The sequence below is a fragment of the Canis lupus genome, chromosome 5 (genome assembly GCF_003254725.2).
Source record: "Canis lupus dingo isolate Sandy chromosome 5, ASM325472v2, whole genome shotgun sequence".
Lineage (NCBI taxonomy): Eukaryota > Metazoa > Chordata > Mammalia > Carnivora > Canidae > Canis > Canis lupus.
In genome coordinates, this window is record NC_064247.1 from 75828223 (window position 1) to 75854848 (window position 26626).

General features: G+C 42.5%; 1 protein-coding gene across 7 annotated transcripts in view; it reads right to left on the minus strand.

Annotated features, from left to right (window-relative positions):
• ZNRF1 (zinc and ring finger 1) overlaps positions 1–23463 on the minus strand; it is a 103891-nt gene extending 80428 nt beyond the window's left edge. For 2 of the 7 annotated variants that reach the window (XM_049109615.1, XM_049109614.1), the window contains exon 1: positions 22713–23463. In XM_049109615.1, the coding sequence (XP_048965572.1) occupies positions 22713–23136 (424 nt within the window). In that variant the 5' untranslated portion in view covers positions 23137–23463. The remainder of the gene's footprint in view (positions 1–22712) is intronic. The other 5 variants (XM_049109613.1, XM_025426837.3, XM_049109612.1 and 2 more) reach the window with 5 other exon arrangements.
• Between the last annotated feature and the right edge of the window lie 3163 nt (positions 23464–26626).

The window sequence follows — 26626 nt, forward strand, 5'->3', positions numbered from 1 at the left end:
TTTTTATGTTTCTCATTTTTAAAAGATTCAATAACCAACAAAAACAGGCTGTTGTAAAAGCAACAGTCTCCATGGGGAAGAGTTCAGAGACTCAAGTATTAAGGCTGGTGGAGTCCCATGTCATTCCAGAATTTTTCCAAGTCCTTTCCCCACTCTTCTCCTATTTCTCCACTTTCTGGGGGCATGGGAGAAATGATATGCACCATCTAAAAGGGCCGTAAGCTGTGGAGGGGTTCGACTTCATTCCAAACTCAATTTCCAGTTCTGAGCCAGTGCCTTTCCTTTCTGCTCACACAGCTTGTCTCAGACAGCCACAGGGAAGAGCAATATCTTCAATAAAATACTCTGGGAATGGGTTCTTTTTCTTATTTGTTAATATTTCACATGTCCATTTGGGAGCAGGCCAGACTCCTTTTACAGTTCAAATAAGACACCTAGTAGTGATGGCTCCTGTTATTAGTGTGCACACAAGTCACTACAGGGAGGAGACTGACAGTCACCTGACAGCTACTCCGACGTGGGGCTGTAGGACTCAAGCCTACATGAGACTCCTCACAGCTGCTAGGTCCCAGAAGACGGCTGCCTGTTTTGACACTTTCTGTTTGCAAGAGCATGAGGATGCAAAAGTACTGGCCAAGTGCAGAGCCATGATTAGCAGCCTCTTACAGGCCTGGCTTAAAGTGTCTCCACCCTCATTGCCCATCAGTGCTTTTCTTTTAGAGTAGCTGAGACTGCAGATCCAAGAGACAAATTTCTCATGCTCCAAGTCTAGCTACTGGAAGGAGCATTCATCTCACCAGAAAGAAAAATGGAAAGAAAGCAGCGAACTCCCCCACAAGTGAGACATATTCAGATTACTTCAGAATTGAAGGCTGGGGGACAACATGGACTCCTAGGGATCAATCCAATTGACTGGTCTGATTTCTTTATCAAACATTCTCTGCAATTGGGGATGTACTCTGAGCTCTTTCTAGTTTATAATTTAATTGCATTATGAGAACGGACTAAATTTATAGCAGGAGCTTCATGATCTCTCCTTGTAGTATTCTTATAACAACTTACAGAGAAGTTTTGACCAAAGAGCCGATATATCTATAGCAAAGCAGTAGAGGGGCAAAAGCCATTCCTGGGCAAACTTCATAGACAATGATTGTGACTTCACTCAAACAGGCAGTGATTATGGGGAAAGGGGGGTGAGGGTGGGATTTGCTGTGAATAGGTTTCACTTCCAGGTACAAGTTTCTGGAAACTACAACAGAAACAAAAACAAAAGAAGATCTACATATGCACACGGAATGATGTCGTGCATCAGTGAGGAATATATTCAACAAAAAACACAAGTTGTGAAATGTTAACATGATTCCTACTGTCTTATATATATCCATTCATCCATGGGAGCAAGTCTATGGTACACACCAGCGGAATCATGTGAAACTTTTGCTTTCTACATTAATGCTTGAAATCTTTACAATGAATATTCTGATTTATTTTTGTGACAGTTAAAAAAAAAAACAACCCAGGAAGAACCCATGCTTCCAGATTTGCTTAAAAAAAAAAAAACCACTGACTTAGAAATCACAAACATCTGCTAACTTTTTTGTTTCTGCAGAGCGCCTATTACCTGTTAGTTAATCTGTTCCTACTCCTTCACCTGCTGTATTGTTTCCTTGTAGAACTTCCTTCTCCTTTTACAAATGCTGCCTCTGCATTTCTCCCAAACCCCTCCCAGCTATCTTATAAGCCATCTTTTTCTTTCAGATCAGTTTCTTTCAAAAAGTTGACTCCAACTTACCTTTGCCAACTCTACAAAAATCATCAGAATGAACTAAGTATTGAACCCCTTTCCATTATGAATTCCCTTTACCTTCACCCCTAAAATCATCACCCATGTGTATCTTCACTGAACAACTTTTATTTTGGTACCCATTCTTACACTGGGCCATAAATACTCAAGATAGACCTTAAAAAAATTTTTTTTAAATATTTTATTTATTTATTTATTTTTAAGTAGGGTCCATATCTGTCATGGGGCTTGAACTCACAACCAAGCATTGCATGCTCCACTGACTGAGCCAGCCCAGGAACTCCCCAACTACTTCATTTGACATAATTGGTACTACACTCTGAAATCAACAAGAACAATGTCCCTTCTCCGAACAGTAAATTCCAAGCCTTGATCCCTAGCAAAGGGCAGTAAACAGGTTTAAGTCTCACTTGCTAACACCAGCTAGTTAGTACGGTTTAGGTAACAGAGCACTGTGTGGAGAAGGATTCTGAGTCCACACTGAGGGTAAGCTTTAGCACTGTCTGCCATGGGCGCTAGACAAAGTTGGGGTCAGTGGCTTTTCTCTCTCTGTGCAGTCTGTTGGGGCCAGGGCTGGTGTGACCTACATTGCTCTTATTCTTGGTCTATCTGGAGTCCAATCACTGTGAAAGGTGGCTATATTTGAAGAAAGTGTGGGTGTTTGTGTGTATGTGGTGGGAGGGGGTAGAAAGAAAGTATTTCTTTTTTTGAGAATCTTTAACTGTTTTATAGCAACTCAAAGGAGAATGAGATGCCAATTTAAGGGGGCGGAAAAAGATGACTTCATTACAAGGAATTTCCAACCTGAGTCAAATTTCAAGTAATAAGAACTTGGGCTAGTTTTCTCTAGTTACCTCACAAGGCTATCTTCCCTCTTCTCAGCTCAATCACAATTGCATAAAATCAGGATAGCCATGCAGTCATTTTTCTCCACGTTCCCAATTGATTAAACATCAGGGGCTCATTCACTGTTCTACTTACCTGGCTTCCCCTCTTCCTATGGCACCAAGTTACAGGTAAGACACATAAGGCCTCAGCACACCATTTCATCCCATAAATCATTCTTAGAATGTAATGCCCTCTCTGGATTCTTGCTATATTTAGATGGTGCAGAATAATTAGTAACTCTAAAGAGAACCTTCTAGATTCTGGGTATCAACAAGTTCACTTGAACCATTTCCTGAAACTTCATGTTTACCAATTCTTTATCTACTGCTAAGAATACTATGCAAGAGTTTGAAAGAGCTTTCTGCAATGATGGAAATGTTCTATATCCACGCTATCCAATTATACCAGTCACTAGCAATTTGTGGCTAGTGAGAACTTGAAATGTGGCTAGTGTGACTCAGAAACTAAATTTTAATTAATTATAATTTAAACAGCCACATGTGGCTAAGGCTACTGTATTGGACAGTGCTGCCTAAAAGAAGAGAATAAATTCAGCCTCCTGAGAAAATGGAAAGTTCTAAAGCCCTGAGTATAGAAGAATTAAGCTTCCTATTGCCATAGACACGGATCCTTGTCACAGCTGTGAGCCAACCCCCTTCCATGCCAAAGACATACAGTGCTAAAAGGTTTCCCTACATGACTCAGGAGCTGCTTTTCCTCTGGAAGCAGGAACTACAATGAAGACAGGCTTACAATTTCCCACCTCCCTGTTCCGCCTAGTGCTTGTTTGCTCAAGGGTATAAAGCCAATGATACGGTTGCATGGAATTTTTGAGGACAAGAAGATAAAGCAACTAGTCAGCCCCACTTACTTTCCAAATGAGGAAAGCCAGAACCATGGAAATAAAGTGGTTTATTCATTTTTTGTTTGTTTTTATACAGTTGAAGGCAATAGGTAAACAATCCATCAACTTATTCCAAGGAATTTAAAATGTAGTTCAATGAAATATAAAAACCAATGGATGGGTTTAAAAGGAAGTAAAGAAAGAACTAGTGTACTGAAAAGTGTAGGTAAGAAATTACCCAGAGTATGTGCAGCATACAGAGCTAAAGAGGTGGAAAATATGAAACAGTTTCAGAAACATGAAAGATAGAATAAGAAAGTCCAATATATAACATCTAGGATTTCCAAAAGGAAAGATGGAAAAAAATAAAAGCAAAATTTGAAGGGATAAATGAGAATTTCTCAGGTGTTTTGAGAGACACAAAATCTCAGATTTAAAGACAAATAGCAAGCAGGATAAATAAATCAACATGACAGTTAATTTGTAGAACACTATGAACAAAGAGAAGATAAAAAAGCAGTAAGAGAAAAAAAAATGGGTAAGAGTTGAGAAGCAGACTTCTCAATTACGATATTAGAAGCCAGGAGATAATGAAACAGAATAAAAGCATCCAATTGCTAAGAAAAAATAACAGCCAATCCAGATTTTTATATCAAGCTAAATTATCATTCAGTGATTTATGATAAATAAAAACACTTTTAGGCAAGCAAAAAAAGAGTTTACCATTAAGAGACTCACTGAAAAAAAAAATGTTAAAGCCTGCCTCTGGAAGACAGAATTTTAACTCAGATGGATGAAGTATGATGATAACTCAAGAATTTAGAAAAACACAGTGTAAACCCAAGGGAAGTAGAAGAAAAGATAAAATACAGTGAAGAACAGAAAGCAGCACACCTGGATGGCTCAGTTAAACCTCTGACTCTTGATGTGAACTCAGGTCATGATCTCAAGGTGTGAGATCAAACCCAGCATCAGGCTCCTTGCTCAATAGGGAGTCAGCTTGAGTTCTCTCTCCCTCTGCCCCATTCGCACATGCTTGCTCTCTAATAAAACAAACTTAAAAAAAAAAAAAAAAAAAAAGCAGAGGGTACCTGACTGGCTCAGTCTGGTTAAGCATCTGTCTTTGGCTCAGGTCATGATCTCAGGGTTCTCATGATCTCATGATCTTAGAGTCCCGCACTGGGTTCCCTGCTCAGTGAGGAGTCTGCTTCTCCCTCTGCCCCTACTCCCCCACTCGTGTTTTCTCTCACTGGCTCTGCTCTTTCTCTCAAAAATAAATTTAAAAATCTTTAAAAAAAAAACTATTAAAAAAAGATCAGAAAGCAATGAAGTAGAGGGGGTAAAAGGTAATCAATAAAATCAAAAGCTGGTCCTTTGAAAATAAACTAATAGGGCAGCCTGGGTGGCTCAGCGGTTTAGCACCACCTTTGGCCTAGGGTGTGATCCTGGAGACTCGGGACCGAGTCCCACATCGGGCTCTCAGCATGGAGCTTGCTTCTCCTTCTGCCTGTGTCTCTGCCTCTCTCTTTCTCTCTCTCTCTCTCTCTCTCTCCAGGTCTCTCATGAATAAATAAATAAAATCTTAAAAAAAAAAGAAAGAAACTAATAAAACAGCTCTGTCAAGACTAATCAAGAATAAAAAGAAAACATACAAATAATAATAGGAATGGATAGGGGGACATAATACAGGTATGGACACAGAAATTGCCTGGAAATATACGCCTTATCAAAACTAAACTAACACAAGAATAGAAAACTTGAACATACCAATACTACTGAAGAACTTGAATCATATTAAATAAAAACCTACTCATGAAAAAAGAAAGAGAGAGAGAGAGAGAGAGAGAGAGAGAGAGAAAGAGAGAAAGAGAGAAAGAAAGAAAGAGCCCTAGGCCCAGATAGCTTTACAAGAGAATTTTACATGCAAGTTCTACTGAAGTAGAATTTCAAAGTACAAGTATTTCCTTGTCTCTACCTATTTCCTCCAGACCCACCTTCCTCTCTCTTCTGTGCTCCACAAGGCTAACAAGCCTGCACAAGATTCCTTCACCTCCTAAACCTCTTTTGGGTTCTGCCAATGGAAAGCACCAGCAGGAGACAAGGACAAGATGATAGAGGGGTTGGTGTACTTATTCCCTGGCTCTCTCTTTGCCTAGCTATGCTATGGGCAGTAGTTTCATTCTACTATATAACCCCAGTTCTGTGGAACATCTTTCCCAGGGCCAGAATTCTCACCAGGTTTGAAACAACTCCCCCCTTTGCACTTCAGATCTAGGAGTGGTAAGAAACTGCCAATGTGGCCAATCTCCAGATGCTCCACCCATGCACTGTTAGTTCCTCTAATCCTGCCCACACCTTTGTAAATGGTCTCTTCAATTAAATTGGATTCAATTACCTCTCTGAGAGTGTCACCTGTTTGCAGCCAGAACTCTAACAGTCCTTTATACAAACTCTTCTAGAAAAGAATGAACATATACATATTCCTAAATTTCTTTTAAAAGTCTATATTAACCTTAATAACAAGAGAAGGAAATAAAATTATGACCAAAATTTCATAACATATATGCAGAAATCCCTAGTAGGATACTGACATACTAAATCTAGCAACATATAGAAAATCTATGTATCACAACCAAGTAAGGTTTACTTCGAGAATATAAGGATAGTTAAACATTATAAAATCTATTAATGTAATCATTAATAAATGAAAGGAGAAAGACCATCTGAATAAATGCAAAGAAAAACTCTGATAAAATAGCCACTTGTGATACCTAACAAATTAAGAATAGAAGAGAATAAAGGAAATTTACCAAAAACAGACCATGGTTCCAAGGCAAGAAGCACTTCCTTTAATAGGAGGAAAACAAGGATGCCCATGATTACAGATTCAAGTAAACTTTTTAACTGGAGGAACTAGCCAGCAATCTTAAAAGAGAGAGAAGTGCCACAGAAGAGGATTAGAAAAAAAGGAACTACAGTCATTATTTGCAGATGTGATTCTCTTGGATTTTCTCTGTAGATGTTTCCCATTATAACTATTATTCTAAGAGTCCAGCAAATTTGCTGAATACACAAGAAATCTGAAATAATTATTAAAAAAAATTTAAGCTATTTGCAGTCATAACCCCAAAACAAGGTACCTACTGATAAATCTAACAAAAGGGATTCAAGATCTTAAAAAATTATAAAGCTTTATCCAAAAACATTCAGTAATAATATGAGGTTACATTTACAGATCACTTATTATCTGCTGGGCACTGTTTTTGAATGGTGGGTATGCCTGTAAACTAGTTTAATTCATAAAATAGTCCCATGTGATAGATATAATTATTATTAGCCTCACTTTAGAATTAGAGAAATTACAATACAAGGGTAAGTCACTTGCCCAAGATTCTGAAACTAAAAATCAGCTACACTGGGATTCAAATCTAAGGCAGTCTAGCTCCAAGCCTGCAACTTTTACCGGTACCCTACACTGCCTTTCCCAAGAGTGGGTATCCCCACTCCTCCCATGAAGGCATCTCTAGTTCAGCTGAGTCAAGTCTCCAGGAGATAGTCTCAGGTCATAATGAAGCAGACTTAACTTGAACTATGAGCAATAAGCCCCTATTTCAACAGATGGGATGAGAGCACAAACTTTGGGAGCAAAGGTTGAGACTGGATCCACTTCAGTTCATCCTAAGGATACAGACCAACTCTCACAAAAATAGATTCCAGGATTAGATCTAGCCACCCTTTCAAACCGTGTCACTTTTAAGATAGTGTGATTTGCCCATTCCCAGGAGCAGGTCAATGTAGATCCCTCAGACTTGAGAAGTTTCATTCATTAACTTCTTAAGCTGCTTTACAGAGTCAAGAACTATATGGACATTCAATTATTTATATCTCCCTAGTAACAACTGAGGATTCTGAGTGATGCAAATGCAATATTTGTGCAAATTTTGCAACTTTTCTGTCAATCTGAAATTATTTCAAAGCTTTAAAAGACATTTTAAAATTCTATTATATCTGTAAATCCATTCCCATCAGGTTCATAGGTAGAGTCAAGTTTATAAAGATGGCAATTGATAAACTCAATGTAATTCCAATATATATCCTAACAGCTTCCCCCCACAGAAGTTGACAAAGCTGATTCTGGGAGCAGAAGTTACCAAAAATAGCTAACCGGTTTTTGTTTTTATTGTTGTTGTCTGAAACATACAGAAGGAACCGTTTATTCTGCTGTTTGCAATACAAAGACATAGGGAAATGTTATTGTTTGTACAACATAGTAAGGGAAAAAATTTGAAACTGCCCATTAGGGTCAGTTTGCCAGATGTCCTGTCATTAAGAATACCAGCTATAAACAGAGCAGTTCCTAGTACTTTGTACTTCATTTTGTTTATTCTACCCTGATTCCCTTATTTGTCCCCTAGAAAAAGCTTCACTTAGACAACACAGCTTTGAAAAAGAATAACAAGATGAAAGGATTTGCCCTTTCACACAGCAAGACAAAACTACAGTAATTAAGAAAGTGTTAGCACAAGGATAGACAAATTGACCAATGGATCAGAACAAAAAGCCCAGGAACAAATACAGGCCTGGAAGGAAACTTGATACATGATAGAGGTGGCTTTGCAAATCAGTAGGAAAGGACTTCACCATTCTTCACTTGCTGCTGGGAGAGTACTCATACAGAAAAGAAAGATATATCCTTATCCTGCCCCATTCAAACAATTTAATTCTCCAGTGATTAAGGACTTAAATATGAAAGGCAAAATTTTAAAACTTTTAGAAGAAAATATAATATTTTATGACCTAAGGGAAAGAAAATATTTAAGACACAAAATGCATATGGCAAAAGGAAAAACACTGGAATACTCAATTACACAATTAAGTTAACTGTAACAAATCACAAAAAGAATAAAGAGATAAGCCACAAACTAGGGAGAAATACATCTGCATTACTTATGACAACAAATTATTGTCTGGAAACAAAACAAAAATACAAATTCATACAAACTAGTCAGGAAAGGACAAACTATCCAAAATAAATATGGGTAAAAGACAGGAGCGGGATCCCTGGGTGGCGCAGTGGTTTAGCGCCTGCCTTTGGCCCAGGGCGGATCCTGGAGACCCGGGATCAAATCCCACGTCAGGCTCCCGGTGCATGGAACCTGCTTCTCCCTCTGCCTGTGTCTCTGCCTCTCTCTCTCTCTCTCTCTCTCTGTGACTATCATAAATAAATAAAAAAAAAAAAAAAAAAAAAAAAGACAGGAGCAAGCATTTCATAGAAGAGGAAACATTTTGTTTAAATATACGATATTAATATCTTAATTATATGTAAATACATACTATCAAATACATAAATAACAAAATCACAGTGATATACCATTTCATACCCACCAGAGCTTGCCAAAAATTAAAGTATGATGATATCAAGTTTTGGCAGGGGCATGGAGGAAGTAAAAATATGCTATTTTGGGAATGTAAATTGGTACAAGCATATTGGGAGAGCCACTGGGCAATATCTCATTAAAAGCTGAAGATAGGGGGGCAGCCCCAGTGGCGCAGTGGTTTAGCGCCGCCTGCAGCCCGGGGCGTGATCTGGAGACCCTGGATCGAGTCCCACGTCGGGCTCTCTGCATGGAGCCTGCTTCTCCCTCTGCCTGTGTCTCTGCCTCTCTCTCTCTCTCTCTCTCTCTCTCTGCATCTCTATGAATGAATAATAAAAAAAAAAAAGCTGAAGATAGGGGATCCCTGGGTGTAGGGGATCCCTGGGTGGCTCAGCGGTTTAGCACCTGTCTTGGGCTCAGGGTGTGATCCTGGAGACCCGGGATCGAGTACCGCATCGGGCTCCCTGCATGGAGCTTGCTTCTCCCTCTGCCTGTGTCTCTGCCTCTCTCTCTCTCTCTCTCTCTCTGTGTGTGTATGTGTGTGTCTGTGTGTGTCTCTCATGAATAAATAAATAAAATTTTTAAAAAACTGAAGATAAATATACCCTATGACCCAGCTATTTGATAACTAAGGATGTATCCTAAAAAATCTCTCACTCAATATGTAAAGAAACAGAAAAAATTCTCAAAGCAATTGAAAACAACTGTAATTCCCACTATTGATCCAAGAGAATGGATCAATAAATGGTGGTATCTGTGGTACAGTCATACAACAGAGTGCCACAGTGAAAATGAATGTGTCAACATGAGCAATAAGTAGTATGATGGATTTATAGATCTCAAATCCATTTTGATATATATATATATATATGTACATATATATACACACACACGGGGATATAAAAGCATAGAGGCAATATGACAAAATTTAGATTAATTAAATGAATATTGTTTTAGACAGAAACATGCAATAAAAGTATGAATGTATAGAAGATGATAAACAGGAGAGTCAAGCAATGGTTACTTTCAGGGAGGGAAAGAAAAATAAAGGAACTAGGCAGGATTTATGCAATTACATATATAATGGTTTATTTATTAATCTGTTTGGTAGGTAAATAGATTATCTCTTTTGAATGCCAAAACAGATTTTTGGAAAAGATTCCAAGAGACCAGAGCTCCCATTTAGTCACACCACTATTTGATCTCCTGAAATGTGCAAATGAAACCAAAATTGAGATAGTATAAACTGTGACTTTTCCATTTTGCAATCACAGGACTGAAACTTTAAAGTTTATCAAATACAAGTGAACGGACAGGAGGTTCCAGCCTGGATCCTATGACAAGATGTACCCTGAGGATCCTCAAAGAAAAGAGGGGGTAGGGAAGTAATTTCTGCTATTTTATGAAAGTGATCATCGCCTTGCAGAAAAAGGATTTGACAAAGTACAACATCATCCATTCAAAATAAAGACTCTCACCAAAGCAGGTCTAGAGGGTGAACATATCTCAACATACTAAAGGCCTTATAAATGAAAACCCGACATTTAACATCATATTGAACGGGGAAAATCTGACAGCTTTTCTCCCAAGGTCAGGAGTAAGACAAGGATGTCCACTCTCACCACTTTTAACCAACATAGTACTGGAAGTCCTAGCCACAGCAATTAGACAAAAGAAATCAAAGGCATTCAAATTGGTAAGGAAGAACTAAAACTTCCACTATTTACAGATAACATGATACTATATACAGAAAACCCGAAAGACTCCACTGAGAAACTATTAAAACTGATAACTGAATTTAAGTAAAGTCATAGGATACAAAAATCAATGTACAATAATCTGTTGCATTCCTATACATTAATAATGAAGCAGCAGAAAGTGAAACTAAGAAAACAATTCCATTTAGAATTGCACCAAAAACAATAAAATAGCTAAGAATAAACTTAACCAAAGAGGTGAAAGACCTGTATTCTGAAAACTATAAAACACTGATGAAAGAAATCCAAGGTGAAGCTAAGAAATGGAAAGACATTTCATGCTTGTGGGGTGGAAGAACAAATATTGTTAAAATGTCTATAGTACCCAAAACAATCTACACATTTAATACAATGGCCATCAAAATACCAACAGCATTTTTCACACAGTACAAACAATCCTAAAATTTGTATGGAACCATAAAAGACCCCAAATAACCAAAGCAATCTTGAAAAAGAAAAAACTGGAGGCATCACAATCCAGACTTCAAGTCATGGTACAAAGCTGTAGTAATCAAAACAGTACGGTACTGTCATAAAAACAGGCACACAGAGGGACATTTGGCTGGCTCAGTTGGAAGAGCAAGAAACACTTGGTTCTCAGAGTTGTTGAATTGGAGCCCCACTTGGGGGGTGTATAGATTACTTAAGCAAAAATAAAAATAGAAAAGTTAAAAATAGAACTGCCTTACAACCCAGTAATCACACTACTGGGTATTTACCCAAAAAGTAAAAAAATGATAATTCAAGGGGATTCTTGCCCCCCACCCCATGTTTACTGCAGCTTTATTTACAATAGCCAAACTATGAGAGCAGCCCAAGCGTCCATCAACAGATGAATGGATATAGAAGATGTGGTATATACATACAATGGAGAGTGCAACATTATTTATTATAATAATATATATATTATTATATTTATTTATTTTATTTTTTCCCCTTCCCCCTATTATTATATTTATATACGTATAATGAATACATATATATGAATATATATAATTTATGTCAATATCCACTCATCATTAGGTCCACAGTCATCCCTTAATCCAGCCATACAAGAGATTGAAATCATGCCATTTGCAACATCATGGATAGAGCTAGAGAGTATAATGCTAAGTGAAGTAAGTTAGAGAAAGACAAATATCACAAGACTCCACTCCACTCATACGTGGAACTTAAGAAACAAATGAGCAAAGGAAGAAAAAAAAGGGAAAGACAAACCGAGGAACTTAACTCTAAAGAACAAACGGATGGTGGTTACCGGAGAGGAGATGGTAGGGGAAGGGTGACGCAGGTGATGGGGACTGAGAGTAAGTACCCCTTACTGTGATGAGCACTGGGTGATGTAGTGAATGGATGAATCACTATATTGTACATGTGAAACTAATGTAAATCTGTATGTTAACTATACTGGAATTAAAATTGAAAACTTAATGAAAAAGTGACCATTTCCTTAAGTGTTTTGAACTCCTTAAGCAAAAGAAACTTTGTAATTATGCCATCAATTAAAAAAATGTTGAGCCTCTACTAAGTAACCCAAGAAAAAGTCCTCTTGGAGTTAAGGTTCCTCTTGCTCTTTCCTTGTTTGAAGGCCTGGTTGAAATCCTCCCTGAAGCAGAGATCTAGAATCCTACAGTCCTGAGAACTTTAAGGCCCAGAAATCCCCCTCTGAGTCCCTTGTTTGTGCCCTTTTCTCTATTAGTTCTTGCTGGCTCTTAGGCATTAAATGCTGACTTCCTGCTCCCCCTTATTGAGCTGGGGGGGGGGGTAGGCTTGGAATCCGTAAGAAGCTTTCAAGAAAAGTACAAAGCCAGGAAAACACGGAGTGGAGAAGGCTACGACTTTCCAACGGAAAGCAAATCTTAACACGGTTGTAATAACCTTTCAGACTTTCCTCTGTCTGTAGCTTACATAAGACAGTGGTTCAGACAGGAGGACTTAAAGAGTTGTAGGTCACTGAAGTGGGGAACGGTTAAAACTCAGATCTGGGCGGGCATGAGAGGTTGAGGACAGCATTTCGGATGCTGACAGCATGCATAATCCTGGCTTGTTCTGAACTCTTATTATCTCCAGCATTTCCTTTGCACCATCCTACAGAGGCTGACTGGATAATGTGTATACTTTGGGTGTCATTCTAAAGGCTTTATTAAGACCTAAACTCTTAAGAGCACAGATGACCTTGTATAAGTTGTCTCCTTGTAAAGGAGTCCCACGGTCAGTGCCAAGTGCCATGCCACCACTTCACCATATGGAAAAAGGAGGCATACTCCTGACTCTTATATTCTTCTCATCATTAGGTCCACAGTCATCCCTTAATCCAGAAATGTGATGTTCTTCCTGTAAATGGCCTCAGGCCCCCTGACCCAAGGCCTTAGTTTCATGATCCTTTCACACTACAATGGTGTTTTAATGAACTGAGTTTGAATGTTAAACTCCAATCTCATTGGTCATGCTACTGTGGCAATTCTCTGAGCACAGGCCTCCCCTATTCTATTCTGCTGTCCTGTCCTTTGAATTCAGGGCTCGCTGTCAGCATGGAAAGCACCAGAGTTCTGATATGGCAGCCTCTGGTTATGTTCCACCCAGGGATTTATCATCCACAACCTACTCAAATCCCTCCCCCAACAGCTACCAAAAATTCCCCTGGTGAGAAATGCTATTATGAGAAGGAGTGGCTGCTTTGTGACTCACTGTTTCATTAAAAAGATTTTTTTTTTTCAAACAAATTTTCAGTAGAAGAATCCAAAGGTTTTCCAAAGCCACAGCAAAAACAGAACAGCTCATAATACTATTTCTTAAAGGTCTGCCACTTCATAGGCAATTCCTATACCTCAAAATACTGGAGATGCTTAGAGTCACTACCCTTTCATGTTGCACTTGGGCCCCTGGGCTGAGAGAGGAGGTAGAGAATAAATGAATTAAACACAGCCAACAAGACTGGGCTTGTCAAGTACCAAGATGGAAGGCAGCTAGCGTGCAAGCCAGCCCTAATCAGAGGTATTGGATTTGCCATAGTTCTCCAGGGCAATTGGCTGCAATGGCATGACTATCTGAACCATATCTGACCAGGACTGAGGAAATCTAATAATATATGGTGTACATAGGTATTTTGGTGATGCCTGTTAAAGTAGTGAGAAGTGTTATAAAAAGTTTCTCAAAAAAAAAAAAAAAAGTTTCTCTGAGGGATCCCTGGGTGGCTCAGTGGTTTGGCGCCTGCCTTTGGCCCAGGGCGCGATCCTGGAGGCCCGGGATCGAATCCCACGTCGGGCTCCCGGTGCATGGAGCCTGCTTCTCCCTCTGCCTGTGTCTCTGCCTCTCTCTCTCTCTCTCTGTGTGTGACTATCATAAATAAATAAAAATTAAAAAAAAAAAGTTTCTCTGAAAAGCTGACTTAGATGGCATTATTTAGAGGGCATTACAAGCGTAAATGATCTAAATAGAACAATATCACAGAAAGCTAATTTGTATTTATGGTAGGCAAGTACTTCATTGGCTTGGGCTGGATCCCAAGACTCCCTCAAATCCTTGTAGGATTCCCAGAGGACTTTTTCTCAGGCATTAGGATAAAAGAATTCTAATGGCTCTCCCTAAGGAAAAGCACCCTCTTAGCAGGAGGAAAAAAAAAAAAAAAAAAAGATTACTGGAGAGGAATCAAATGGAAACATCTCCAAAGTGTTGAGAAATGTGGGCAAAATGACCAAAATGGCTGCGGTCTAGGGTTCTCTCCCACTCTGTCCCAGATCATCTGGGCAACTCCAGATTTAAGCTTCTCCCACATGCAAACAAATCAATTTTGACCTTAAGAGATACTGTAGGACAAAGGTGACCAATTTCAGAACAACTCCTTGTGAAGCATGGCTTATTTAAATATACTTTTTAGAGGATTAAAGATACTCAAACGATAAAGTTGGAGCCAAGCTATGACAAGCCTAATTCACTAAGATCAAGATGACTATATATTCCTAAATATAAAGGTGAGGTTTCTCCAAAAATTAAGGTATCACCTTATAGCCAAAGTCCACATTAGGTCTCTGAGCATGAAGCGTTCTTTTAAACCCTTGACTTTCAGCAAAAACAAAACAAAACAACCCTCAAATATAACTCACATTTAATAATTATTTGGAGGAGGTAAGAAGGACATTTCAGTCACCAATGTTGGCTATCATAACCAAAGCTTGAAAAATCACTTAAAATAGCACTAAATGTCAACACCGTGGAGCTCAGAGATATACAGACCAAGGGGAAAAACTGTTCCTCATATTTCCTTATGGGTATTTGTGGCTTGGGACAAGTTTTACAGAGAAAAGATTACTAAAGTGGTGGATCATGCTTCTAGAAAACAGTGTTCAATGACCAGAAAGATAAGTGGCTCTAGGGATGACAAAGATACTGAAGCCAAAGCTACACATGAAGAGTTTGCAAAACAGTTTTTCCTTTTCATATTCTCACTGAGAAGATAAAAGGACCACTTGTATTAGGATATATGAGGAATTTCTTAACTGGCACTTGGCTGGAACCACAAAGAAAAAATCACCTGCTCCAGCCCAGAAACAGAGCTTAAGAAAGAACAAAGAGTGTCAGTGAACAGTAGGGAAATACCATCCGTGTAGCAGCCTCATGGACAAAACCTTGAATTTGTTTATTCAACAGAAGAATGGATGAAAAAGGTAAAACCTCCCATAAACTGCAATATTCAGACTCCGCCTTAAGGAGTAAGGAAGCAAAGATACTTAGAAAGAACAGAGTAATGTCAAACACCCTTAGAGTAAATCTATAGTCCCAGCACCTAACACAGGTCCTAGTCTCCTGGAGGCACTCGATAAATACCAATTGAGTAAGTGAATGTTAGTTCAAAAGATCTCCATATACACACTCAAAAAGTCTTATACTCTTGGGTCTGTAGGAGAAAAGAAAAAATAGGTATTTTGTCCATTTAAAGTTTCAATTCATTCTAGGATCTTAACTTGCCTAGCTGCTGGCTGGGATACGTAAAAGACAATCTAGCTCACTCAGCCCTTCTGTAGCACAAGCAGCCAAAGGCAGCTGTGCCTTAGAAGAAAAATCGGGGGAAGGCAAGCACAGAAGGGAAGGGACACTGCCACAATTACCTTCTGTTCTGAGTAACTTCAATTCTCAGGACCAAGGCAGATGGGCTCAGTCCTATCTCTAGGAGAAAAATGCTCAGTTCCATGTAAAAGAAAACCATCAAAACCATGAGCAATGCTCTTGCTGGGTGAATAGACCCTCTGGGAGCAGATGAAAGGAAGAACTATGTGGATCCTGCTTAGGAGATACTTGATTCATTTAGTAATATTGAAAATAATGTTAATGAGTGCTACCAAAAAAGCATTTAGAATTACTTCTTTGGGACAAGAATTTTCAGAATCATTTGCTACAAATTCAGATTCTTCAGTGTCTCCTTAGCTCTACTGAATTCTGGGAGTGAGGTCCAATCATCTGCATTGTTAACAATCCCCCCAGAGAATACTGGGCAGTCAAGTTTGAAAACCCTCTGAACCATTCACAGAAATCAAGAGAGCTCTTGCTTGTTTCCGCTTCCTTGTTACAGATCCAAAGAGTGTGCTATAAATTCTTACCATGCCTTCCTGGACTTGGTGTTTATAGGGATCCAGCGAATTCCCCCTTCCTCTTTATTGCCAGCAGATGAAGGCTGTACTCTCAATTCTAACAACCTCAGGGAGATCTCAGGGTAAACAGTCTCTTTGGTCTAGAAGCTACCCCAGCTAGTGCTTCAAGGTTAAACTTGGCTCTTTATTTGCTTTACACTTGAGGGCTATTGGTCTTCAGGTTATTCATTCACACCCACAACTTACCCCTCAAATGTCAAAACCAGGAACCCAAATGTTACATTCAAGAATAAATCTTTGTCCTTATGAGAAAATAAGATTCAGAAGTGAAAACTTTTGGGTCTATGAGAAGTGTCTTCTCACACTCAAGTCTATACCCACAGTAATCACTAGGAACGATTTGATACAGACTAAGCCATGACAACGCTTAGAAAAAAAACAGATAGTAATTTATACTCATCCAGCATTCTAAAAGACTGGGATTAGGCCTTAGGTTGTGAGCTAACTTCAAGATTCTAGTAGTATAACCTCAGTGACACACGGTCACTAAAAAAACCCCTATTTAAGGGTTAGCAGGGGCAAGACTAGTCTGTTTACATTATGACCACTTCTCCATGAGGTTTTTTCCAATCCTGAAACTGTCAAAATTGGGACGCCTGGGTGGCTCAGTGGTTGAGCGTGTCTTGGGCCCAGGCCATGATCCTCAAGTCACGGGATCAAGTCCCGATCGAGTCCTGCATTGGGTTCCCTGCAGGGAGCCTGCTTCTCCCTCTTTCGGTCTCTGCATCTCTCTCTGTGTGTCTCTCATGAATAAATAAATAAAATCTTAAAAAAAAAAAAAAAAAGAAACTGTCAAAATAGAAGATTAGTTTTATAATTGGATTTACTAAAACATTAGTGCCCAAGAACCTTGTGTTGAATATCACGTTTGTAAAATACAAAGCATGTTCCTTTTCCCAAAAGGAACCAGAGTTGTATTTCTTTAATGCAGAGTGGCCTGGCTCAGAGTATTCCTTATGACATATTTGGGGTGTGTCTTTATTTAATAGTAAAATGCACACATCCCATAAAACAAACACTTTTAAGAGTCAAACCATTGTTTCTTGTAACATCTTTCAAACACCAATGAGGAAGAGTCAGCTGTGACTTTCAAGGAATTATCAGCTTCTCAAGGACACTTTTTTTTTTATTTTGTAGAAAATGAGCCCTCATCATAATACAGTACTATAAAACTCCACTTCATAGAAAAATTTTCATTAATAGAACTTTTGCAGGGCAGGACCCATCATGCTCTCTGAAGAACACAGAATGCGTTTCCTTCCCCAGAAACCATGTAAAGGATCATTACCTCTAGCACACCTATGGTGAAGCATATAGAGGCTTTTCTGATCCATTCCAATGGAGTTGGCGACTTTGTTTAATTATTTAAGAAGAGACAAATCACTTGAGAACCCTACAATGGCAGCAAATAGAATCCATGAGATGTCCTGCTAGCATGTTCAAAGTCTTAGCAAAAGTTACCTTCTATCAGCCCCCATTGATGGCCTGGTAACAACAGAGAAGTTTAGATTTTTCTGAATATACACATGCATACATACCTGTGACTAAGAAGCTAGAGTGAAACCCTCAATGACTGGACACTTCATAGCAGGACTCAGAAAAGGCAAACTCTTCCTTCCAACATAGTAAATGCTCTATGTTTCCACTTCCACATCTAGAAATCCACGTTCTAAGATAATAAGACTACTACAAAAGAATGACCAGACCCTCCAGAACACTGGCCAAACCATGTGGAGGTTAAACACTTTATAGCAAACTTGACATTTTAATGTGGAAAGGAAGAGACACTAACTCTCACCCTTCTCAATGGCATTCGTTATTTTCAACAGCCTGTCAATGTAGGTCAGGTTTCAGTAGAGAGCACTAGCTTCCATTTTGGGGAAACAGTTCACACAGTTCTCAATCTCCCTGCCCAGCAAATTCTGCAGAGGGGAAAGAAGGCACAGACTGTCAGAGAAGTCCCCTACAGGAATACCCCTTTCCATTATGTAGGCTATTTGGCTTATGTCAACACTAGCTCATGAGACCCTCAGGATGACTCTGAAAGGTGAGCAAGACAGGCATTATCTCCATCTTACAGGTGAGAAAACAGGGACTGTGAGGCTAAATGACTCATGAGCCTAAGGTCACAAGTCAGGCTGTTATTTGGTAGCCCAACCAGTAGATGAGCCTAGCCCTCTGGCTCGCCGGCCAACATGATTTCCAGGACACGAGCCAGCTTCCTTTGGTTTCAGGGTGAGAGGCAGTGCAGTATAAATGGTCAGGAGCCCAGGTTCTGACACTGGCAGACCCACATTCCAATTCCAGCTCGGCCACCTCTTCGCTACCTGACCCTGTGTCTGCTCCTTGCCTCGCCCTTCATCTCCGTTTCCTCACCTGTAAAATGGGGATGAAAACGTCTACCTCACAGAGTTATAGTGATGATGAAATAAGATGACAGACATGAGGCACTCGAATTCATTCACTAGACAAATATCTGTGCCAGGCATGCACACTGCAAAAGATAAGATAGCGAGCAAGAGGTACAGTCCTGATCTCATGGAGCTTAAAATCCAGTCAATGTCCTGCTAGCATGTTCAGTTTTACCAAAAGTTACCTTCTACAAACCTCAGTTGATGGCTTAGTGACAACAGAGAGCAGCTTAGATTAGAAAAGGTAAATGGATAAAGGGTGTAAAGTGCTGTTACAATAAAAGGTGAGTGACTGGAGAGATTAATAGGAAGGAGGCAATTTTTAAGAGTGGTCTCTAAGGAGAAATTTAAATTTGAGCTGTGAGGGATCAGAAAGAGCTATCCATATACAGAATGGAATGGAAAGCATTCCAATTATAGGGACCAGGGTGTGCAAGGGTCACAACCTGGGGAAGTGTAGGAATGGAAAGACGACAAATGGGATGGCTATGTAACCTTATGGGATTTGAGGGAAAACCTTCAGAGACTGGCTGCCAAAGACTACCAAATCTATTTAAAAAATAACAAAGATGAGGCTCAAGAGAGGTGATGTGTCTTGCCTAAGGTCACAGCTACTCTGAGGAGGGCCTGAGACCCCAGTATTCTACCTCAGGGCACAACATCTGCTCCCTTCCTTTGAGGAAGCTTCATGCACAATGAACCCCCCCACCCCCCCACCCCCCGCTCCCCTCAACACTTATTTCCATGACAACTGTCTTCGGTGCCCAAAAGCACCTTAAAAACAGAAGCAACAGCATCACACCAACTTCTAGGCATCTAGTCAATTGTGCACCAAAGTCCTTATCCTTCCACTCTTACGACACAAGAGCAAAAACTGCTTGGACCTCACTCAAAAGCTCCAAAATAGAAACAAGTTTCTCTTCTTACAGCAATAAACAAGAGAGGAAAGGGATGTCCTGGAAGGAAGATTCTGTGGCCTGTTCCGGAAAGTAAGAGAGAACCACCAGCATAGAAGAGTAGAAATATGAAGGTTCATCTTAAATGAACTGCAGAGGAAAAATGAATTACTTTATTTGAATAAAAGAATGAATCCCATTAAAAAAAAAATAAAAGGAATGAATCCCTAAATGAATCACTAAAGCAGTAGTTGCCTATCAGGGTGGTATCCTGCTCAAGAACACTTGGAAATTTTGTGGAGGCATGTAGTGGGCAGGGCCAGGTATGCTCCAAGTCTTACAAAAAGACAGGATGGTCTTATGGCGAATTTATTACTGAGGGGCCTGGCTGGCTCAGTCAGTACAGCATGAGACTCTTGATCTGGGGGTTGTGAGCTGAAGCCCCACATTGGGTATAAAGATTACTTTTATATGTTATATACATAAAATCTGAAAAAAGAATGTATTCCCCCAAATACTAGGAGTAGCCTCACACACACTTTAATATTAACCCCAGAGGGATTAACATGCCCCAGCTTTTCCTGTATTCTCATGGTTTGGTGGCTCTTCCCACCCTCACCACAGCTGGAGGAAAAAAAATTAAATTCAGGTTTCACAGCTGAGGAGTTTGAAATTTTGGAATCCAACTGTAAGCTCATAACTCTAACATGGAACCTGGTACCAGGTGGAATAAGGAAAAAGAAGTTTCTAGTAAGAGACGGATAAGAAATTTTAGCAAAATGGGAACTCATTCCCCAGATTGGCATCTATAAGATTACGTGTTTTGCAACACACAAAATTCTGTTATTTTTGAGTCTTATACTGCTTTTCAGTTTAAAATCAGATACTAATGACAGTTCTTTTAAAAAGTTAATCACAGGGATCCCTGGGTGGCGCAGCGGTTTGGCGCCTGCCTTTGGCCCAGGGCGCGATCCTGGAGACCCGGGATCGAATCCCACGTCGGGCTCCCAGTGCATGGAGCCTGCTTCTCCCTCTGCCTATGTCTCTGCCTCTCTCTCTCTCTCTCTCTGTGTGACTATCATAAATAAATAAAAATTAAAAAAAAAAAAAAAGTTAATCACAGGGCAGCCCAGGTAGCTCAGCGGTTTAGCGCTGCCTTTGGGCCCAGGGTGTGATCCTGGAGACCTGGGATCAAGTCCAACGTCGGGCTCCCAGAATGGAGCCTGTTTCTCCCTCTGCCTGTGTCTCTGCCTCTCTCTCTCTCTCTCTCTCTCTCTCGTTCTGTGTCTGTCATGAATAAATAAATAAAATCTTAAACATAAATAAATAAATAAATAAATGTTAATCATAGTCATCTCACAAATACAGCTAGCTGTATTTTCTGGACCAAATTTTATGAGTAAGATTTTTAATTTCAAGATGTCTAAAAATGATCAAATGTCTAAAAGTGCCCAAAGCAGCCACACCTTGCATCTCATTTAGGGCAAAGACTGATGCAGATCAAGGAAGCTCCGATGATATCTAGAGATCTGTTTTGGAATTAAAAACACCACTTTAGGGACACCCAGGTGGCTCAGTGGTTGAGCATCTGCCTTTGGCTCGGAGCACGATCCCGGTATCCCGGGATCGAGTCCCGCTTTGGGCTTCCTGCAGGGAGCCCGCTTCTCCCTCTGCCTGCGTCTCTGCCTCTCTTTCTGTGTGTCTCTCGTAAATGAATAAATAAAATCTTAAAAATAATTAAAATAAAATAAAATACCACTTTAGCGATTCAAAATCCACTTTCAAGTGTTACCCCAAATTAGTCACTATTTCCCCCTCAAAAATTTATTTCACAAATTAAAGTTTATAGAATCGAAACAAAAACCAGACCATTTCCAGAAATTTAAAAAAAAAAGAAAAAAAAAAAGATTCAAAAAGTCTACCCTATTTCACAATAGCCAGAACAGTGATCCAACAAATACATCCTCCATAAGGCAACCTTTCTTCTTTCTACACAATATCTAGATCTTCTTAACTCTCCCAAAGAAGTCTGAATATGCTAACTTCTTCACTCCAACTTGCCAATTAACAAATAGTGGCCCCACACCCCTTTTGACCAATTTTCTAGAAGCCTAACCTGGCTTCTCAGGTTAGCTGAGCAGACAGACCTGTTTTCCTCCAAAAGCTCCTGCCAGTGCCTTTTCTGCCCTGCCAGTCGGGGCCTGGGAAATCCTCCTCCAGCTTTTTGCTGGCCTGTCATCAGAAGTTCACAAAATGAATGCATCCGGATTCTTTGAATCTTCTTCCCCCTGTTATGTACCAGGAGCCAGGCAATAAAGTCCCACCTCCCATTACAAAAAAGACACAGATTAGGAGGAAGACCCAGCACTTAGCATGGAGGGGAAGAAAAAAGATGGAGGGATGTGAGAGTCATGGAGCCAAACCTACTGCATGCAGCACCCGCCACCAGAGCCCTGGTCCTGCAAAGCCTCAGAGGGAGGCTCCCTGGCTAGGCCCTCCGTTCGGCAGGCCACACCTGTCTATGGCAGCAACCTTCCGGCTGCTCCATTTTAAACAATTCAAACACATCTCCAGCAGGGTGGCAAAACTGGGCAACCCCTCCTCCCAGCAAAAGTGCGAGCCCTAATCCATCCAACACTTGGCCCCAATTTTCTTTCTTTTCACACTCTTTTGTTTGGGAGACAACTGCTTGGTCAAACTGGATCCCTCTCTCTGTTAACGGTTAGGCAGGCACAATGCTGCAGTGACAGAAAGGAAGCATCAAGGCCGACTTGCTCTAACCCAGAGGAGACCTCCTCTCTGAGGCCGGCGATGCCTGATAAATGGGACTTCAATGGGCAGGTTTCGCTCTGCTCATCCACAAGTGAACCGACGCCTGGAGTCCTAGAACGCCCGGCTCCGCAGCCTCGCAGGAAGCCTCTTCTCTACAGGGTAGACAGCCCATTCATCCCCCAGGAACCAAAGGAAAGGCAGACAGACCCAGGTCGCGCACTCCACATCCAAATGTTCGCAAGCGCGCGAAGGTTTGGGGCGCCCCGGCGCGCCCTCCCTTGCACTCCACCCTCCGAGGCCTCCACCGCCCGCGGACTCACCACTGTGCGAGCTGAACCACCTGGGTGCGATGTGCAGAGGTAGAGCATCCGCCAGCGAGGCTCGGGAGCCCAGGTACAGCATCCCGTCTCTATGGTGACCGCCGCCGGTCTCCTGGTAACCATTGCCATGGGCATAGGTGGAGTCGGACGCAGACCCTCCGCCGCCGGGCGCCCTCTCCGAGTCGCCGGTGCCCCGGGAGGCGGGGGTGTAGAGGCCAAAGGGCACCCCCCCGGCCGTGCTGGGGTCCATGCCCATGCCCGCCACCGAGCTGACCGAGCGGCTGCGCAGCCCCATGGCCCCGCCGCCCGCCCGGTAGTGCCCAAAGTGGGGCGCCCCTCCCGGCGGGGGCACGGCGCTGTCATCGGTGGAGACCCCCGGAAAGGGGCCCCGGGAGCGGGCCGCCGTGCTCTGCTTGCCCCCCATGCTCGCCCGGGCCCCGGTGGGGCGGGAACCTGGAGGCCGAGACCCTCCCCCACTTCTCAGCAGCGGGGGCAGGGCTGGGCGAGCATAAAGGGGGAGGGAGTCAAAAAGGAGACCGGGAGGGGGGGGGGGGGAAACACGGGGGAAAAAAGAAAAAAAGAAAAAAGAAAAGAAACCCCCGCGGGGCGGAAGAGGCAGGCGGGCGGGGATCCCAAACTAAGAATTCAAAACGATCCAAGCCAAACGCATGTTTCCCCTCAAGGTCCAAAGAGGCGCAGTCCGGAGCGGGCTCGGCGCGCCACAGGCCGCCCCCGGGCTCCCGAAAGCCCGGGGAGCCGCAGGGAAGGAGGAGGGAGGCGGCGGGCGGGCGCAGGGAGGCGCCGGAGGAGGCCGCCCGCCGGACAGGGGGAGGCGGAGGAGGGCTGGGGGCGCCGCGCGCCGCCCCCGCCTCAGGACGCCGCGACCATGGACGCCGGCCCGGACCCCTCCAGGCCGCGGGCGGGCTGCGGCGCTGGGCGGCCAGGCGGAGCTCGGGAAGCCGCGGGCGCGTCGCGTCGCGCTCTCGCTCCAGCCGCCGTCGGCCCCGCCAGCCGCTCCGCCCCGCTCGGTCCCGGGCTGCGCTCGCCGGCGCTCCTCGCCGCCGTGGAGACAATGGAGGGCGGCAGAGCGCAGGCGCGGCCCGCGCCCCCTCCCCTCCCCCCCGCCGGGTTAACCCCTTCGCGGCCCCTGCGGCGCCGGGCCCTGACGCCGGGAGGTCCCCGCGCCCGCCCGCCCGCCCGCCCCCCCCGCGACCGGCCTGTGACCCGCGTGGCCCGAGCCGCCGGCCGTCGGGAGCAGGAGCCAGGCGGCTTTTCAAGGCCAGCACTCGTTACGGCCCCCCAGATGGCTGATTGTTGAGGGGGAACCACCTACGGGAGGAGGGGCGGACACGGTTCAAAGCGCTGGGAAGGAACCGCAGGGAAGAATGAAAATTGCTCGGGACGCCTACCTGGCTCTGAGGGTCACCGGTCAAGCCTCCCTCCCCGCACGAATTTGCCCCCACAGCACCCTCTGGTGGACGTGCTGTCCGTTCTCGCGGAGCTTTCCCAACCAGGAACCCCTAAGCTCAGGAAGCCTGGCGTTTGGGGGATTCTTAGCTGGTTTGGGGGGTACGCAGCGCCCTGGGGCACTTGTGACCCCGGATGTTGCTGAGTAGATCTACCCTTCCTTCCTAAGGGTAGAGTCCTTAGCTAAAATGGGATCCTGAAAAATCATGAGGCGTGTGATAGAAAGTGCGGAGATGTAGACACAACTACAACTGGCGATCTTAGAAACTCCCTAGTCCAGGGCGAATCCCCGTTTTCGTTTACCTCTTATTCCAACATGCACCATAGTGGGACACAGTAGGTACTCAACAAGTATTTGTCGGACAAGTCTGCACTTTGCAATATGCCTTTCTCCCAAATTCGTGTCCGTCCATCCACTCATTCATTCAACTATTTTTTCAAGTGCTGGGTGGTGGCTGGCTATGAGCATCACCCAGTCCCTGGTCTGACTTCCTTGCTCTGAACGTCCTTTCCACATCGAGGAGTCAAAACAAGGTATAGAGAGAGAGAGTAAAAGAAGCCCCCCCCCCCCCCCAAGAAAAAAGAAGAGCTGATCTGTCACAGAGTCCTGGTTCTCACAAAGCTTCAGAAGAGCCACTTCATGCCGACTATGATGGCTACAGTCAAAGAGGACAAATGCAAGTGTCAGTGAGATGTGCAGCCATTGGAACTCTCATACCTGGCTGGTAGAGATGGAAAATAGTACAGCTGCTTTGGAAAATAGTCCAGCAATTCCTCAAAAAGATTAAGCAAAGAGTTATCCTATGACCCAGCAGTTCTACTCCTATATTTCCAAAAGAAATGAAAACATATATGGACAGAAAATCTTGTATGTGAATGTTCATAGTGGCATTATGCAAAATGGCTAATAGAAGCAACCCAACTGTCATCATCATCCAATGAATGGATAAAGCAAATGTGGTGTACCTATACAGTGGAGTATTATTCTGTGCTAATATGTGTTACAACATGGATGAACCTTGAAAACATTACACTAAGTAAGAGAAGCTAATCCTAAAAGACTATGTATTGTGTGATTCCATTTATATCAAATTTCTGGAACAGTCAAGTCCACCAAGACAAAAAAGGAGGTTAGTGGTTGCCGGAGTTGAGGGGGAGGCAAGAATGGAGAATGACTGCCAATGGGTTGGTTTCCTTTTAGAGTGATGAAAATGTTCTATATTAAATAATGGTGATTATTGGGGCACCTAACGGCTCAGTTAAGAATCCGACTCGGAAAAAAAAAAAAAAGAATCTGACTCAATCTCAGCTCAGGTCTTGATCTCATGATTGTGAGTTTAAGCCTTGCATTGGACTCCACACTGGATATGGAACCTGCTTTAAAAAAAAAAAAAAAAAGGTGAGGGTGCCTGGGTAACTCAGTTGGTTCAGCATCTGCCTTCAGCTTAGGTTGTGGCACTAGGGTCCTATCCTGGGGTCCTGGGGTCCTGGGATCAAGCCCTGCATTGTCAGAGATTCTGCTTTTCCCTCTGCCTCTGCCCTCCCCCCAACCTCTGCCACTTGTGCTCTCTCTCTCTCTTCCTCCCTCAAATAAAATATTTTTAAAAATAATGGTGATATTTATACTACCTTGTGAATATACTAAATACTGCTGAATTACACACTTAACAGGGTAAACTTGATGGTATGTGAATGACAGTGCAATGCCATACAAAGTAGTGAAGTAAGCAGTGACAGTGTATGGTGTGACAGATGGGCCTAGAACAGTGCCTGGCATGTAGATAGCACTCTCTATGAATGACTGCGTGAATGGTGAAGTGCCATGAGAGTTGAAAAAGCATGGTACTGATGGAAGGAGACAGGCACAAACACAGTGATTCATTTTTGGTTTTCTTTTTAGATTATTTATTTATAAGAGACACAGAGAGAGAGAGAGGCAGAGGCATAGGCAGAGGGAGAAGCAGGCTTTAAGCTGAGCAGGGAGCCTGATGCAGGACTCAATCCCAGGACCCTGGATCACCATCTGAACCAAAGGCAGCCGCTCAACCACTGAGCCACCCAGGCGTCACACAAACATAATGATTCTAAGCCAAGGCCTAAAACATGAGCTGGTGACCAACCAGGGAATGGAGTCTCAGGGGGAGAACTGCACTTTAGGAAGACAAGCATGTTCCAACCATGTTCCTAGCATGTTTGAAGGCCTAGAGAACATGGCATCTTCAAGGAACAAAAGCTACAGAAGAGTTGATAGAAGAGGAAGTGGGAACCCAAGATAAAGCTGGTCCTTAAAAAAATAAAAAATAAAATAAAAAATAAAAAGCTGGTCCTTAGGGGCAAGCCTGAGGGTCCTGGGAGCCGGTAGGGGGCACGGACCATATCCTGAGGAGATATGGAGCTCTGGGAAGATTTATCAACATTATTATCAGTAAAAATAAAAATGGCTAATG